The 17,820-nt window shown below is 43.1% G+C and overlaps 1 protein-coding gene across 2 annotated transcripts in view; it reads right to left on the bottom strand.

Annotated features, from left to right (window-relative positions):
* The window catches only part of COL26A1 (collagen type XXVI alpha 1 chain), a 191,954-nt gene that overhangs the window by 93,487 nt on the left and 80,647 nt on the right, over positions 1-17,820 (bottom strand). Inside the window, exon 3 of one of the 2 annotated variants that reach the window (XM_033109809.1) lies at positions 14,408-14,511. In XM_033109809.1, coding sequence (XP_032965700.1) covers positions 14,408-14,511 — 104 coding nt within the window. The remainder of the gene's footprint in view (positions 1-14,407; positions 14,512-17,820) is intronic. The other variant, XM_033109810.1, reaches the window with a different exon arrangement.

Genomic DNA, 17,820 nt, shown 5'->3' with positions numbered 1-17,820 from the left:
AACTCCGTGATCTGCTGAATAATATAACTACCTCTTTCTTTATGTTTTCTCCTATCTCCCCTATTTCTCCCCCACAACATGCAGGACTCTAAAAAGTCCCCCACTCCCCTCCTGACTGTTCTGGAGAGAAGTCGACTGGTATTGAACAGGCCACATGCAGGACAGACATATTCACCCTATAGCTAACCAGGAGATCCCAGCCTCCCCAAAGGCTGCCTTGGCCCAGCCACGGGGTGAAATGCACATCTGCTGCCCTTTGCCTGGCCCCTTTTCCTCTGCCACCCATAGCCCCCTCCATCTCACCCCCAGAATGTTTGCATCGTTCCAGTTTTCATGCTCCAGCTCCGTCTCCAAGCTAGCCTCTGCTCACCTCTCAAAGAGGTGGTTGAATACAGCAAGAGAGACTGACTTCCCTAGCTCTGCTCCGCCCTCTCCCACACCTCAGTGGAGACCCCAACTCCCACCCTGCGTTCAGCATGATGGAGTGAGTGACAGGAGAGCCTTGTCTTACACCTGGAGAGACGCAGGGTCCCTCTGCCCAATGGGGAAATGCCCGTGTTGCTCCAGGTGGCCTAACCCAGACCCAGAAGAGTCTCAGAAAATTCAAAAGCTTAACAATCATCTCTGGTATCACTCTGGCCCCTGCCACACCCTGTGAAATGCCCATGGGAGAAGAAGACACCATGGGGAGTGCTGAGAGCCCTCTGGATGTGCCGACAGCCCAGCAGCCGAGCGATGTGCCTGCGACACGGGCCAGCCCCTGTGCAAGCTCTTTCCAGAAAAAGAAAAGGCAGGTGACATCTGTGGATATTTACAGCCCCACACAGCATGACGGGAGGTGCCGAAAGATGCTTGTCTGACAACAAAACCCATCACAACAGCTGGAACCACTCCAGGCTGAAATGCAATATCAAAGGGCCCAGAATCTCATCAAGTGAGGCCATGCTGTCAGTTGAAGCTGAGAGCAGGAGTAGATGCCCAAGGGAAGAGACCTTCAGCTCTGCCACACCACCAGGCCAGGACCCAAAATTTACCGAAGATGCCAGGATAGAGGCAGGTATTCAGGCCCTATCAAATGTCCTCTCCAGCTCAGCCAGCCAGACTGCCGGCAGCAACTATGACATTTTCCTTTTGCCATACTCAGCCTCCACCTCACCCATTGACCCTACAGGGCCTCACATAAGTAATATCAGTATTTCTCTACACCTCAGTTACTCATCTGTACACTGAGGATAATCATACATCTACCAGCTGACCTCATATCTCACACACATGAAAATTGCCTTTGCAGTCATTCATTCATTCATTCAAGAAACACTCCAGGTTCCAGCTCTTTGCCAGTGGCTGGGAAAATTGAAATAAATATGACAGGGACATAAACTGCACAAAGGTCAGGCAGTAAAAGGACTCTCTGTGTGGTAAGTGGGGCAGAGACCCAGCCTCACAGGTTAGAGAAGACCCTGGAAGCAAGGAAGCTGAGTCGCCGAAGGAGGGCAGTTCTTCCAAGAAGCTTGGCTGGGAAAGGAAGCTCAAGTCAGGGCCGGGGCTTAAGGGCAATGCAAAGTAAATAAGATTGTCTTCTTAAAGATGAGAGATGATTTTTGTGCTTATGTGCTGATAGGGTAGAACCAGTGAGCAGGAAAGATGGAAACAACAGGAGAGAGGGGATGCCCAGTGGAGCGGAGTCCAGAGTAAATGAGCTACGCCAGATCCAAAGGGCCAGGCCTTAAGCTGGAGGAAGACCCCCAATCCCCCGAATCCTTTACCTCCTTTGGGTCCCACAACACCTCAAACACCTTTAGCAATGCCCTTATTTCACAGTATTAGGATTATTTGCTCACTCTCTGGTCCCTGCACCTCTTTCCCCTATACACATACCCTGCCTGGGAGCTCCTAAGGTCCCCTTTTCATCACTGTGACCCAAGCATCTAGCACAGTGATTAGAATCTCCCAGGCACTCAGCTACTTTGAATAAATGGCGCTACTTGCTTGTCCCTCCTTTTAAGCGAGTCTCAGAAACATGATCAGATTCACTGAGAATCATTTCCCTAAAATGCTGAGCTCTGCAGATTGGCCAGGAGGTTGCAGCCTCCTCCCAGGAGAACTCCTTCTGGCTTTGAACCCTCAGCCATTCAAAACACAAACACACTCATACACAGAGCTTGAGCCAGGGGTGAAATGTCAACATCGTCTTGGACTCAAATCAATCAGCTCAATGCTTGGATGCACTAGCTAAGCCACCTCACCCCGGGCCTGCCCTTGCCTATATGGGGGCCCAGGGGGTTCAGTTCCTGTCCTGGCCAGGACTCCAGCTGAAAAGAGAGAGAGAGAGAGAGAGAGAGAGAGAGAGAGAGAGAGAGAGAGAGAGGAAAAATCCCTTACTTAAGTTAAACTTGTCATCTCCTAACGAATTTGTGGCAGATCTTCTCCACAACACCAAGGCAACATGAGATCTGGCCTCTAAAACACTATGGACCAGGCCATCTTCGGTATTGCAGGAAGGGGCCAGCCCAGAGTCCAGCTTGTGTTGGGACCCCTCCCTTGTGTTGGGAAACCTTGGGTGGGATTTCTCAAGACCTCAAATTTTCCAGGTGGCTTAGAGTTAAAAAGCACTCCATCAGGGACAGAAAACCCAGGTTCTAGTTCTGCTTAGGCCACTTCTCAGCTGGATGACCTTGGCCAAGTTGCTGGTTCATAGGCATCTGCCTTCTTCAGATGTCCTCACATAGCAGAAAGTGGGGAAGGAGCTCTCTGCGGTCTCTTTTATAAGGGCCTAATCCCATTCATAAAGGCTCCACCCTCCAAAGCTATTCACCTTCCAAAGGCTTCTCCTCCTAATATCACCACATTGGGGAATAGGTTTCAACATATGAATGGGGCGGGGGCACACCAGCATTCAGCCTATAGCAGCATCGATACCATGGAAATATAGAATAATGTGACTTTTCTAAAGCATAAAGTACTATTTCAAAGGTAAGAAACAATGACATGATGATATGCTTGTTGATAAAAGTGATGGGTGTACCTCTGCTGCCAGCCGACTGAACTAACTGGAGGGACATCTACTGGTGGAAGGCGGCTTAAGGAACTACTTTTAAAATTAAATCTAGTGGTGAAGTAACGGTAGTGTATCCCGTGCTAATGCTTACTTCTTGGATCAGCACTGGCTGATATCATGTTCCAGGTACAGCTTTGACAGAACCCTAATTGAGTGTCAGGGAGTCTTTTGGGCACCACAAAGGGAAACAAATGATGACAACACCCTCTGGCCTCTAGAACCTCTCAGTCTGTCCACGCCAGTGTAATCAGCAACCTTTCTAGGAGCTAATCTGGCACTATGATTCAAAAGCCTTAACCCAATAATTCCGCATAGGAATTTATCCTAAAGAAATTATCAAAGGTATGGACAAAGATTTAGCTAAAAAGATGTCCGTAAAGTTCCAGTTCCAGTAATAATGGAGTAGCTTGTATCAGACTAACTCTACTTTGGATAAAAACTATAAACTCTAGATTTTAAAAATTTTAAACAACTATTTCAAGACACTAGAGACCAACACAAAGCCAGCAGAAACTGGAGGGAACTCAATCCTTGCAAAAAGGGAATAGCACTGACTGAATTCTACATTACATGACTTTTCCCCTGGGTACACACCTCAGTTCAGGCAGTGCAGGGTGGCCAAAACTCAAGTCAAAAACTGCAGTGGTTTAGGTTTAAGGCTGCCAGAGGACATGGAAACTGAGAGAAGAATCTAATAAGGGAGTAGGCACATAGAGCAGAGAGCCCCAAACTCTATGTACAAACTCCCACCGAAATCCTTGGCTGATCCCTGAACCATGCATGTGTAAGTGAGATTCCAATGAGCTCAGTAGAAAACAACAGTGGGAAAGCTACAAAAGCTGAGCCGAGCTATCAGCTGCTACCCAACAGAAGGAAGATGGTTTAGAGCTTGAATCTCTCCAAGTTAGGGGATTTAGTTAACACCTAGGGTTTGCCTTTGAAACCACAGAAAGGCTATGCTTTAGGAGTAAAACTATATCCTAGGTGTAAGGGATTTACATACCCACCCTAATCAAATATAAAAACCAAACCTTAAGAAATTTACAGTAACTTAGCTGCTTGCTAGAACAAAAATCAACAGTCTTCAAGGAAACCAGAATCTCTACAACATATCAAAATGTTCAGTATATAACCAAAATTATTAACATGGAAAGAAAGGAAGGAAGGAAGGAAGGAAGGAAGGAAGGAAGGAAGGAAGGAAGGAAGGAAGGAAGGAAGGAAAAGAAAGAGGGAGGGAGGGAGGGAGGGGAAAAGAAGCAATTGTCACCCAAATCAAGAGAAATGTCAATACAAACAAACCCTAAGATGACCCAAATGTTGGAAATAGAAGATGAGAACTTAAAGTAGCTATTATCTATAAGTTCTAGGATATTAAATAAATTATTGTCAGGATGAGTGAACAGATGAGAAAATCTTATCATGGAAATATAAACAAAAAATAAAGTGGAAATTCGAGAACCAAAAAGTACAATATCTGAAATGAAAATCTCACTCGATGTGCTTAAGAGAAGATTATAGATGTCAAAAGAAAGAGTCAATGAACTTGAAGACAGATCAATAGAAATTATTCAGTCTGAAGAACAGAGAGGGAAAGAACATAACCTAATGACAATATCAAACAATCTAACGTGTGCAAATGGAATCTTGAGAGGACAGGAGAGAATAGGGCGGAAAAATGTTTGAAGAAATAATGAACAAAATTTTCCTAATTTGGTTTTAAAAAATTGACTTATTGATCCAAATGCACAAAGAACCCCAAGCAGGATTAAGAAAACTCTACGTGGTAACATCATAGTCAAACTGCTGAAAGATAAAGTAAAATCTTGAAAACAACAATCTTGAATGTGGCGGGGACCCCATTCATGGAGGGGAAAACAACATATGAGTACAGCAGACTTTTCACCAGAAACAATAAATGCCAAAAGACAATGGACCAACCAATCTGTATAAAGCACTGAAAGAAAAAAAATCATCAATCCAGAATTATGAACTCAATGAAAATATTATTGAAAACAATGGAAAATGAAGTATCGGAGATGATGATGGGAGAAAATGGAGCCCTTGTACCTTGCTGGTGGGAATGCAAAAATGGTGCAGCCACTATGAAAACAGTTTTTCAGTTCCTCAGCAAGTCAAACAAAGAATTACCATATGATGCAGAGATCCTATCCTAAGTACATATCAAAAAAGAATCGAAAACAGGTGTTCAAACAAAAACTTATATGTGAATGCTCATAGCAGCACTATTCACAATAGCCAAAGGTGGAAACACCCCAAATGTCCATCAATGGATGAATGAAAAAACAAAATGTGGTATATCCATATAATGGAATTTTATTCATTATTCAGATATATGCCACAACTTGGATGAAGCTTTAAAACATTATGCTAAGTAAAAGAAGCCAGACATAAAATGTATGGTTCTATTTATATGAAATATCCAGAATAGGCAAATCAACAGAGACAGAAAGCAGATTTGTGGTTGCCAAGGGCTAAGGGAAAGGAGAATGAGGAACGACTATTTAATGGGTATAGGGTTTCCCTCTGGGGTGATAAAAAAAAGTCCTGGAACTAGATAGTGGTGATGACTGCAAAACACTGTGAATGTATTTAATACCACTGAATTATACACTTTAAAATGGTTAAAATAATCAATTTTATGTATGTGTATTTTACCACAATTTAATTAATTAATTAACTAAAATTAAGGCAAAATAAAGACTAAAATAACTTTTGTTTTAGTTGAGAGAATTCATTGCATGCAGATCTGCACTACAAGAAATGTTGAAATAACTTCTTGGGGTTGAGGATAAAGGATACCAGATGGAGGCTCGGAGCTCCAGGAAGAGATTAAAGATCACTGGAAATGCTAACTATGGGATAAATACAAGGCTATTTTTTTTCCTCCTTCCACTTTTTAAAAAGATTATCTGGGGGGAGGCCGGATGGCTCAGGTGGTTGGAGAGCGAGCTCTGAACAACAGGGTTGCCGGTTCGATTCCCACGTGGAGCAGTGAGCTTCGCCCTCCACAACTAGATTGAAGACAATGAGCTGCCACTGAGCTGCCAGAGGGGCAGCCGGATGGCTCAGTTGGTTAAAGTGTGAGCTCTCAACAACAAGGTTGCCGGTTCAATTCCTGAATGGGATGATGGGCACACGCGTGGGATGGTGGGTGCTCTCATGGGATGGTGGGCTGCGCCCCCTGCAACTAAAGATTGAAAACGGCAACTGGACTTGGAGCTGAGCTGCGTCCTCCACAACTAGATTGAAGGACAATGACATGGAGCTGATGGGCCCTGAAGAAACACACTGTTCCCCAATATTCCCCTATAAAAAATTTTTTAAAAAAGATTATCTGACTGGTTAGTGCAAAAATTGTAATATTGAATTGTGAATTTTATATCATATTTAGATTTAAAACGTATGACAATAGTAGCACAAAAGATAGTGGGGGTGGATAAATGGAATTGTACAATTAATAGTTTCTTCCAATTTGCATGTAATAGCCCCATATTTACTCCGTTTAATACAATAAGTTAAGGTAGCAGACTGTAATCCTCAGAAGAACAACTGAGAAATGATACAGAGAAGTATAACTAAATTGCAACAAAGGAAAATATGCAATTTCTGCTTCCAGTCATACTAATTCATACTAACTTGCCCTCCCACCATAAACAATTCAACAATTGGACAAAATTTATGAAACAGATGTTCACAAACATTGAACGTGGCACAATGATTCCTGAGAGAAGAGAAACAAACAAGGTGATTCCTAGAGGTACCTTCTGGACCAGAGCACATGGAGAGGTGACTAAGTAGAACATGGCAATTTCTCTGAATTGAAGAGAAAGAAACCAGAGGTCAGGGAGGCTAAAGCAAATTTGGTGGACAGAATACCAACCAGAAAGTCGAGAATTGTGTAGAAAAATATTCATGGGGTCAAAACTTATTGAACTGTACACTTCTGTTGTGCATAAATAATGTATATGTAATAAGTTGTATGTAAATTACACCTCAATAAATTTAAATTGTAAAATGCATAAGTAATTATTAAAAATTTAGAGAACATGTATAGCGCTGTATCTATGTATAGCCCCATATCTATAAAACCTATGCTATCAAATTCATTTGATAACAATGAATATGCTATCAAAAATTTTCCCACAAAGAAAACTACAGGTCCAGATGGTTTCACTATGAATTCTATTAAACATTGAAGGAAAAAGTAATATGAACTTTACAAAAAAAAAGAAAGTGCTTTCAGAAAATAGAGGAGGAGGGAAATTTTCCTAATTCTTTTTATGAGAACAGCATAACCCTCATAACTAAAAACTAACAGACATTATAAGAAAATTACAGATAAATATCAAATATGGAAATATAAAAAAGAATAATACATCCAAATGAGGTTTATCTCAGTAATAATAATGTTATTCCCAGGAACAAAAGGTTGGTTTAGTATTCTAAATCAATGATATTTGTCTCATTAACAAATAAAGAATAAAAATATATGATCACCTTAATATAGATGCAGAAAAAAACATTTGACAAGATTCAGTACCTATACTCTCAACAAACTAAGAATAGAAGTGATTATCTTCATCTGATAAATAGCATATGTGAAATATCTACTACTAACAACATACTTAATAATAAAATATTGAGAACTTCCCCACTATGACCAGAAACAGGGCAAATATGTCTGTTCTCACCACTTCTATTAAACATTTTACTAGAAGTTCTAGCCAGCCCAATAAGGCAATAAGAAGAAATAAAAGTCATAAAGATTTGAAAGGAAGAAGCAAAAATGTCTTTATTCACAGAGGACATGATAGTTTTGGTAGAAAATACAAAGGAATCAATAAATAAGCTATTAGAACTAATAAATAAATTTATCACAGTTTTTGTATACAATGTAAATATTTTAAAATCAAATATATTTCTATATACTAGCAGCAAAAAAATTAGAAAATGAAAATTTTAAAAGCATTTCCACATTTTAAAAAGAACCAAAAATACAAAATATTTAGAAATAAATTTAATAAAAGACAAGCATGCTCTCTACTCTGAAAACTACAAAACATGGCTGAGAAAAATTTTAAAAAGCCTAGATAAATGGAAAGCTATACCATGTTCAGGAATCAGCAGACTCATTATTAAGATATCCAATCGTCCAAAATTGGACTATAAATTTATCACAATCCTAATCCCAACCCCAACAGACAGCTTTTTGTAGACATTAATAATTTGATTGTAAGATTTTTATGAAAATGCAAAGGAACTAGGGTGGTCAAAACAGTCTTAAAAAAGAAGAAACTACAATTACATTCCATTTCATTCCCACTAGAATAGCTAAAAGTAAAAAGACTAATACCACCAAATGTCGGCAAGAATATGGAACAACATTTGGAACATACTTTGTGAGAATGTAAACTGTTAAAACCTCTTTGGAAAAAAGTTTGGCTATTTCTTATAAAATTAAACAACTCAATTTAAAATGGGTAAAAGTCTTAGACACTTCACACACAAAAATAAATGGTATAAGAATGGCTGGTAAGTATATCAGGTAGGCGTACAAATAGATGCTCAACATCATTAGTCAGCAGGGAAATGAAAATTCAAATCACAGTGAGAGAGCATTTCACACCACTGCAATGGCTAAAATAAAAAAGACTGACAACACCAAATGTTGGCAAGGATTTGGAGCAATTGGAACATACTTTCCCGGTAGAAGTGTAAAATGGTAAAACCACTTTGGAAAAGAGTTTGGCTCTTTTTTATAAAAGTAAACATATACCACAACCTAGCAATTCCACTCTTAGGGATTTACCCGAGGGAAATAAAAACATATGTCCACAGAAAGACATAAACAAGAATGTTCACAGAAGCTTTCTTCATAAAGCCGAAAACTAGAAACATCCCAAATATCAATCCACAGGAGAATGAATGAATAAAATTGTGGTTGTTAATGGTATAATACCCAGTAACATTAATGAATAAACTACTGATACACATGTAACAGCATGAACACATCTCAAAAATTATTTTAAGTGAAAGAAACTATACACAAAAGGGAATTATATTATATGATTCCATTTATATGAAGTCCAAGAATAGGTAAAACTGATCTGTGATGATAGAAACTAGAACAGTGGTTGCTTAGGGGTGGGAAATATCTGGGAGATGATGGAAATGTTTATGCATTTATCAAACTCATCAAATTGTACATGCAAGATTAGTGCATTTCAGTGTGTGTTAATTTTACCTCAGTTAAAAAGAAGATGTTTACAACAATGTTATTGATAATTTAATATTGGAAGCAACTTAAATATCTTGTAATAGCAGTGTAGTTAATAAAGTGTGTAACCAAATTCCGCAGCCACTAAAAATGATACTATAGAAAGCTGTGTATTGACGAGGAGAGATGTTCATGACAACTTTTTTGAAAAAGAAAGTTATCAAACAACATGTACATTACAACTGACGTGTAAGCACAGAAAACGGGCTGGAGGCATTTCACCGAAGTGAAACTTGAGGTTATCTTAAGAGGATGTTTTCCCTTTTCTACACATGTACTTGCTTTTTTAATAAGAAAAAATATATATTTCTAGATATGTAAATATACTTATAGATAAAGATTCATAGATACAGTTAATTTTCATTATTCATGGTCGTTATGTTCTATAAAGACACCAGGAACTCTGAATTAGCAAATACTGAACCATTGCTCCTAAGGGAAGTACAGGGTTAGGCTCTTACCTCCAAGCGTCCGGTCACAATATTTTCATCAACGGATCAATATGTGACCTTGTTTTATGTGTACTTCTATTTAAAAATGCCTTATTAAATATATACGGTTCATTCATTAACATTGAACTCACAGCCAACAGTGCCAATACCTGAACAAATCTCATATAACACATGTATTTTCTCCAAAAGGCACATCATAGCCGTTTTGCACTTAGGAACAACTATATATGTTCCCTACGCTTGGGAACATTTTAAACAATGGGATCACCCAAAAAAGCATAAAAATGTGGAATACATGGCATTAAACAGATCTTGAAAAGGACACTTGTTTGCAGTGTAAGAGTTGAAACAAGAAGGCAGAGCCGTTGCGACCTCAGTTGGGAGAATGAGAGTTGGGTGACTCAAATAGTTTACCACTCTATGCATATCTGTGAAAGACCACGAAAGTGCCGCAAGTATTTATTGATTTGGGGGGTTACAAGTAAACTTCAGCAAGTAGGCCAATTCACAGATACAGAATGTACAAATAATTAGGGTCAACTATATATAGACATATCTATGAAGGATAGTATCCCCAAGCCTTTAGCCTGCACTCCTGGGGTATCCGGGGAGGAAAGAAAAGAGGCTAGTAGGAAGAAGGACCTGGGGAGACACAGAAAGGAGGGTGCAGGCCCAGAAAGAGGCCACCTGGGCGGTGGGAGCCTCCTACCCCTAGGCAATCACGAGTCCTGAGTCATAAGACCAGAGGCCTGAGCACTTGGAAGGAAGACCAGACACAGTCAAAGAAAAAAGATGCTTCTCCTGGAAAATCTCATCTGACCCAAAGCAAAACACACCTCTGAGAGGCAACAATGGGACTGAGTGGGAATAAATGGCCCAGGATCCTGCACAGCCATCTTAGGAATGTGCTTCAGGTCACAGGCACTGCCTTGATTTCACCTTTTGTCTTTATTGTTTCGTTTTCAGGAATGTAGAATCTTTACAAAGGCTTTCAGGAGCCAGTCCCAAACTCAGCTCAGGTCCTCACACTCCCAGGAATCCTCACCCGCTCAGGAACCCTCGTGCTCACAGCTAGTAAGGAGCCACGTGACCTTGAGGCTTTCTGAAGGAGGCACAACTCATCCTTCGCCCTTCGCCCTTCGCTGGACATGCCCTCTGGGCTTCATCCACTCATCTGCAAGAAGGCTTACCCAAAACATGGAAATAGGGCAAAAAGGAGATGGCCTCACCTTTTCATGTCATGCTAGCGCGCTCTCTAATGAGCCTAAGTGCCACTGACTCCCTGGGAGAATGTCACTTTGTTTATTTACCACATATTACGAATTACAGCCCAGGTTCTGCAACATTGGACGGTAACTTGTACAAAACTGGTAAGGTGCAAGTGATTTCTGCTCAGTAGAGAGGATAGCCCAAAGGTTTTGTTTTTTATTGTCCTATAGTGATATTATTTCATATATATATATAATATACTTCACATTATATATATATTTGTGTTTGTATATATATTAACATTATATATAATATACATATATAATTTATAGACATAATGATATATAATATAAATATAAAATATAATGGATTAGAAAATGTAATGGATATATCAGTGATGGATTGAACTTACCCAGAGAGAGGTCTGGCCTTTGCACATGGCTTCTGGGAGGTGATCCCTAAACCCTTGGAAGGGCCTGCTGATGAAAGTGGCTTTGTTGACCTGGGAAACTTGGGACATGCCAGTCTATGCTAACAATGTGATATTTAGGACATCGCTGGGCCACGCAGTGCCAGCTCAACCTCCAAAAGGGCGAGGAACCCCTCAGCCATGTAGGCAGTCACCAAGTGTTCGAGGTCTGACAATTAAGTTCGTGAACTTGTTGCATCGATGTTGCTAACCTTTTCTTGATATCAGAGGGATTATTCATTATGCATTTTCTAACTGTACAAACAGTTAGCCAAAGTGACTATTTGGAAGTGCTGAAAAGGCTGCATGAAAAAGTTAGACGACTTGAACTTATCTCCAACAATTCATGGCTCTTGCATCACGACAATGCACCAGCTCACACAGCACTGTCTGTGAGGGAGTTTTTAGCCAGGAAACAAGTAACTGTATTGGAACACCCTCCCTACTCACCTGATCTGGCCCCCAATGACTTCTTTTTTTACCCGAAGATAAAGGAAATATTGAAAGGAAGACATTTGGATGACATTCAGGACATCAAGGGTAATACGACGACAGCTCTGACGGCCATTCCAGAAAAAGAGTTCCAAAATTGCTTTGAAGGGTGGACAAGGTGCTGGTGTCGGTGCATAGCTTCCCAAGGGGAGTACTTTGAATGTGACCATAGAGATATTCAACAATGAGGTAGGTAGCACTTTTTCTATGATGAGTTCGTGAACTTCATTGTCTGACCTCATATACGTGACTGCGGGCCATTGACAATTCTGGCTCAGGGAACTTCCCTGGTTGGCAATACCCCAAGCACGTTGTCACAAGTCATTGCTGGGAGAGGCTAACGCTGGGGGGAGGGCGGGGGACAACTGAACGCTCTGAGTGTGGACCCCTCGTGGACTCTGCCCCCTGCATCTCTTTCCTGGTCTGATTTTAATCTGTCTCCTTTCACTGTAATAAACCATAAACATATTCATGAGTTCTGTGAGCCCTTCTAGTGAATTATCAGACCTGAAGGTGGTCTTGGGGCACCCCAATCAGCATATATACCAGTTTCTGTAATCCTCTTTTGAATCAGCTCTGCCATTCTGTTGGTTCCCTCATCAAATGAGTTCAATAAAACACATGCTCACTATTGACTTGTGTGAGAATTATGACTTAAACATTTTTAGACTTATACTTCATTTAGTAGTTCGTTCATTTCTCTAATAAAGAGATTATGAAGAGAGATGAAAAACATATATGCTCTAGTGCTGCAGTGGTTTCCAGGAGACAGAGGAAGGGGCCCCATTTGGGCCGGGACCAGTAACCCTTAGAAGAACCAGACAGTCCCACAGGGTGGCAAGAGGCAGACACACGATTATAGTCACCTCAGGCAATTGTGGGGGGCAGGTGGCCAGGGGGAGCCTGGAGGCTCTGGGAGCTGAGAGAAGGGCCTGGAAGCCTTCCTAATGCTGTAGGAGGGCTTACAAAAGTGATGCCATGACGGTAAACCAGTACTCCACTGGGCGGAGCCCGACGGTGCTCATTTCAGTGATGGTTGAAAATCGCCCAGTCAGCTACTTAAGGGTAAATCAATCACTTCTCTCCAAACCCTTGCCTCTCCAGCCTCTTGCGGAATCTAGAGAACAGGTCTACTCTGTTCTGTTAGAGGGACCAGATATCTCTCCCCACAGCCATGCACTGACAGGTGCTCTGAGGACTTCATACCTCAGCGAGGGAACTGGTGTGAGTTGTGTTCATTCAACACGTAAAGTACGGGTCCTGCCACCCACGCCTCCACCTGGAGGGACCCAGCCTTCCCTCACCCCTCACCCTTGAGCTCCCCACTGCTCCTCCCCAAGGAAAGGCCCGGGGCTGTCCTGTGCCCCGAAGGCTACCCACCCTCCACTCCCAGGATCAGGCAGCTCGCAAATCAGGACCCTTTCACATCCCAACCCCTTCCTTCAGCTCAGCTTTGGGCCACAGGCCCATGGAAGCACCATCATCATCGCTATTACTGCTAGTTCTGTTGTTATGTTATTAGGCAGTTTATAATAAAAGCACATATCTAACTTATATTATAACTTACTATAACTGTATTATCACCTTGCTTATATTATAAAAGCATATATATAACAAAATCAGTAAGTTAGGTAATGAAAAAGATGAGAGAGAATAATTCTGTTAGAAAGTCAAGGTTGATGAGAACTACTGTTTCCAATAAAACTGACCCCTGAGGCCATGGTGTTCCCACCGGGAACAAGGTGGGCTGCAAACCTGTTCGTTAGGCAGGCCCTGCTTTCCCAGCCTACGAGCACGGCACAGATTTGCCGTTGGCCATCTCTGACTTCCATCTGAGTGCAGCTGTCTGGCTCCATCAGGCTCCAGAGCCAAGCTGAGGCCAGCCCAGGCATTGGAAGGAAGGCTCGGCTCCAGGCCCCGTTGTCCTGTCCTCCCACTGGGCACCAGCCGGGCAGAAGGGCAGGGGCAGCCGGGAGAGACCTTCCTTCTGCTGCCGCCCGCCAGGTTTATCTGCCTCATTCTACAACAGACATGGCTCCAAGGCTGGTGGACCCCCATCTGCATTTGCTCAGAGCCCAAACTTCCTGCTCTGCCTGCCCCAATTTCTGGGTAAGTCAGAGCCAGAGAGGAAGCAATAGGCTGTAAGGCAAATCCTTTCCCCCAGGCCAGGGCACATGGGTCTCCTCCATCACCTACCCAAACTATGCACATAAGGGCCCCATCTCAGTGCCACGGGCAGGGTGGCAGGCTCCCCCCAGTTTGGCCAGTCCAGAGCACTTGGTTCTGAGGTGCTTGGGAAAAGGAAGGAAGAAATGTGGAGGAACAAAGACATGCTCACAGGAGAAGGGCAGGGGAAGAAGCCCCCAGGACTCTGAAGCCCAGCCCGGCCAGTGTCCCGTCCCCTGCCCTTTGTGCCCCAGTGGACTCACCCTCATCACAGTTGCTCCCGGTAAAGCCAGGGCAGCACCTCCACTCCAGCGCCGTCACCGTTCGGTAGGACACTCTGTATGTGGGTCTGATCAGAGTCCTGTAACTAACACAAGGTCAGCGTCAGGACAGTGTGAGCACCCAACTGCCCACCCCCAGACCCCACCCCTGCAGAGCTGGCCCAGCCCAGGGCTCTGGGAGCCGCCCCAGCTCTGTGCCACTGGCTGTGTGGCCCTGGGCAAGTGACCACCCCTCTCTATGCCAAATGTGTTCTCGAGTTCCTTCCAGCTCTGTCTTCCTGAAAGTCTCCAAGGGTGAACACCTGTGATGAGGAAACGTCCTGCACACTGATGCTATGGTCTGAAGTGTGTCCCCCGGGATTCATTTGTTGAAGCCATAAGCCCCCAAAGTGACTATATTTGGACATAGGGCCTTTAGGAGATATTTAAGGTGAAATGAGGTTGTAAGGGTGGGACCCTAATCCAGTAGGACTGGTGGCTTTATAAGAAAAGGAAAAAAAGAGAGTCACTCTCACACACTGAGGAAAGGCCATGTGGGGACACAGCAGAAGACATGCCTGAGAAAATAAATGTCTATTGTTGAAGCCCGCAGTCTATGATGCTTTGTTATGACAGCCCAATAATGAATATGGAAAAGAAAAATAACCTGCACAACTTCCAACTACCCACAAATGACTGAATTCCAATCTTTTCCCCAATTGTTATTTCTTCTTGTTGATTCATCCAATGAACACTTATTAAGCACCAACTACATGCCGTACTGTGGTCGCAGACTGATAAAACTGTCCCCGCCCTCAAGAAAATCACAGCCTAATGGATGAGAGAGACTTCAGTGACAACTTACAATCCAGCAGTTGTGACCCTTACAGCAATAAAATGTTCTGCAAAATGCTATGGATTCCATGGTCAGATTTCATAGTCCTACAGTTTTCAATTTTTTCTTAAAAATAAGTTTGATGCTTATTTTGTATCAAATGTATCTTGGAATTTTGTGAAACTCCAAGAACAGTGACTATAACACGTATGACCCAATTTCACAAGGAGGGCAAATTCAGCCTTATTATTTGCTTCTTATTAACATGACTCATTATAATTTTGCTGCTTAATCAAGTTGGCACAACTTCTTCTCGAATGCAAAACTACGTGACTTCACAAAATCTGAATCTGCTGACACCAAGCAACTTCATCGGTAAATGGAAAAATTATTAATTAACTGGTAGCAGCAGGCACGCTGTTTTGAGACGCACTGTTGACAGGAAAACACACAAGTCATGTCCTGAATTTCAGAAATACTGCACTGAATCTGAACAATCCTGTTACACTAATTTCTCTTAAAAAAAAATCCTCTCACTCATGTTTCGTACACATTCCAACAAATCGGCTTCCGTCTGGATATCTAAGAGGGGTGTGGCTGTGTGCAGCCAGGGGCAGGAACCTTCAAGCGAGGGGCCAGAAGTCTACATACAGAGGTGCCCACAGCTGAGCCCTGGAGCGCAAATCCAGGTCTTTGGACTCTCAGATCCCCCCACAGGAAGCAGCTGGTGTAGGCCCTGGGGGTTGGGTGTGGCAGAGCGTTGTGATCACCACTCCTTACAGCAGGTGGCCTGGTGGGACATAGGTGGGTTGGTGAGCCTGCGTCCAAGGAGTACAAACAGACTGAACTGCATAACAAACAACACACGCTTTCACACTCATAACACAGATTCATTCACACAGTCACACATCCAGTCACATGCATACACATACTCACGTGCTTTCACACACATACACACTCAACACTCACATGTTCTCATTCACAGGCTCAACCCTCACACCTCCTTCCTTTCAGGCTGATGCAGGTCTCCCAGCCTGAAACGGGCCGAGCTGGGAGAAGGGAGAAGCTTTAATTTAGTTTAAAAATTCCATTTTTATTGTGGTCATCATTTCACGATGTATATAAATCAAACCATCATGCTGTACATCTTAAACTTATACAGTGACATACATCAATTATTTCTCAATAAAACTGGAAAAAAACAACAAAAACAAAAACAAAAAAAAAGATATCGATTCTAAAATTCATTCCTGGAGTAAGATTGTTGCTCCAGCTGAGAGAACCTGCAAAGCTTCAGAATACACGCAGGGCTGACATGCAGGGCACAAAGGGGTCAAGTAGCTTGCTGCTCATGTCCTGCCAAGTGAATGTGATTCCATGAACGGGTCCCCCCATAACCTCAGCACCACGGGGTAGACGGAGCCCTAGGCGGCAGGGCACAAGCCCTGGGCTTTGGGCTCTGTCCTTAGTTCACCACTTGGATTTGCACACATTTCTTAGTCCCTCTGAGCCTGTCGCCTGGTCTGCACGATGGAGACCAGGATGTGGAGTATGAGGCTCGCTGGAAGGGCATGTGTGCAAGGCACTGGACGCAGAAAGAGACACACAGGTGCTAGGTTTACAAAACGTAGATCTGAGCTCGTGCCTCTTGGGCTGCACCCTTTAATATCCCCACGGTGATTAGGAGAGTCCGAGCTGCTTAGCCACCTGTGCAGGTCCTTCTCCAGCTCACACAGCCCCCTGTGCCACAGGCCACCCCTCAGCCTCCAGCCCACGAGTTCTCCAAATGCGCCAGGCATTCTCCAGTCCATGCCTTGAACGATGATGGTGATTAAAGATAGTAGTAATATGGATGGATATAAGAGTTTTGATTGAATGTTCACCATGTACCAGGCACTGTTCTGAGTGTTTTATATTTGCTGACTCATAACAACCCTAACAGGTGGACACTATTACTATTCCTAACTTATAGATGAGAAAACTGAGGCACAGAGAGGTTAAGTAACTTTCTCAAGATCACACTGCTAGAAGGTGGTGGAAACGAGGTCCAAATGCAGGCAGAACTGGCAGAGCCTAGTAATATTAGTTTGCGTCCATTCAGTACGGGGGAACATTTTTCCTCCCTACAGCTGCACAAGGTACCAACCTTGAGCCCCTGAACCAGAGGGAGAGCTCGTCCCCCAGAGAAAGTCTTTCTGCCCCTCATTCTGAGGCCACGGACCGGCCTGTCCCAGTCTGGGACCAGAAGGAACCAGATGGCCTGTGAAGTCCTAGAGCAGGGCACACCAGTAGGTGGCACTGCTTCATCAGCCCAGAGGGCTAGGGCTCACCGTGTCTGCCCCCTCCAGTCTCACCTGAAGGCCAACCGCCGGCTCAGTGTTGGTGCCTTGTCCCCCAGTCTGGGCAAGAACCTGAAGAGGTTACCCTCCTGCGTCCATGAAGAACTCTCAGCCCTTCCGCTAGGGTCCAGTCCGAAAACCCAGTGGTCTTTCCAAAATGCAGACCCAGTTTTTATGACTGTCCTCTCAAAACCTTCCAAACTTTCGAGGCCAGTAAATAAGACCTTACCTACCTTGCCACC

This window comes from Rhinolophus ferrumequinum, chromosome 7, assembly GCF_004115265.2.
Source record: "Rhinolophus ferrumequinum isolate MPI-CBG mRhiFer1 chromosome 7, mRhiFer1_v1.p, whole genome shotgun sequence".
NCBI classification, from domain to species: Eukaryota; Metazoa; Chordata; class Mammalia; order Chiroptera; family Rhinolophidae; genus Rhinolophus; species Rhinolophus ferrumequinum.
This window is presented reverse-complemented; position numbering and strand designations above follow the sequence as displayed.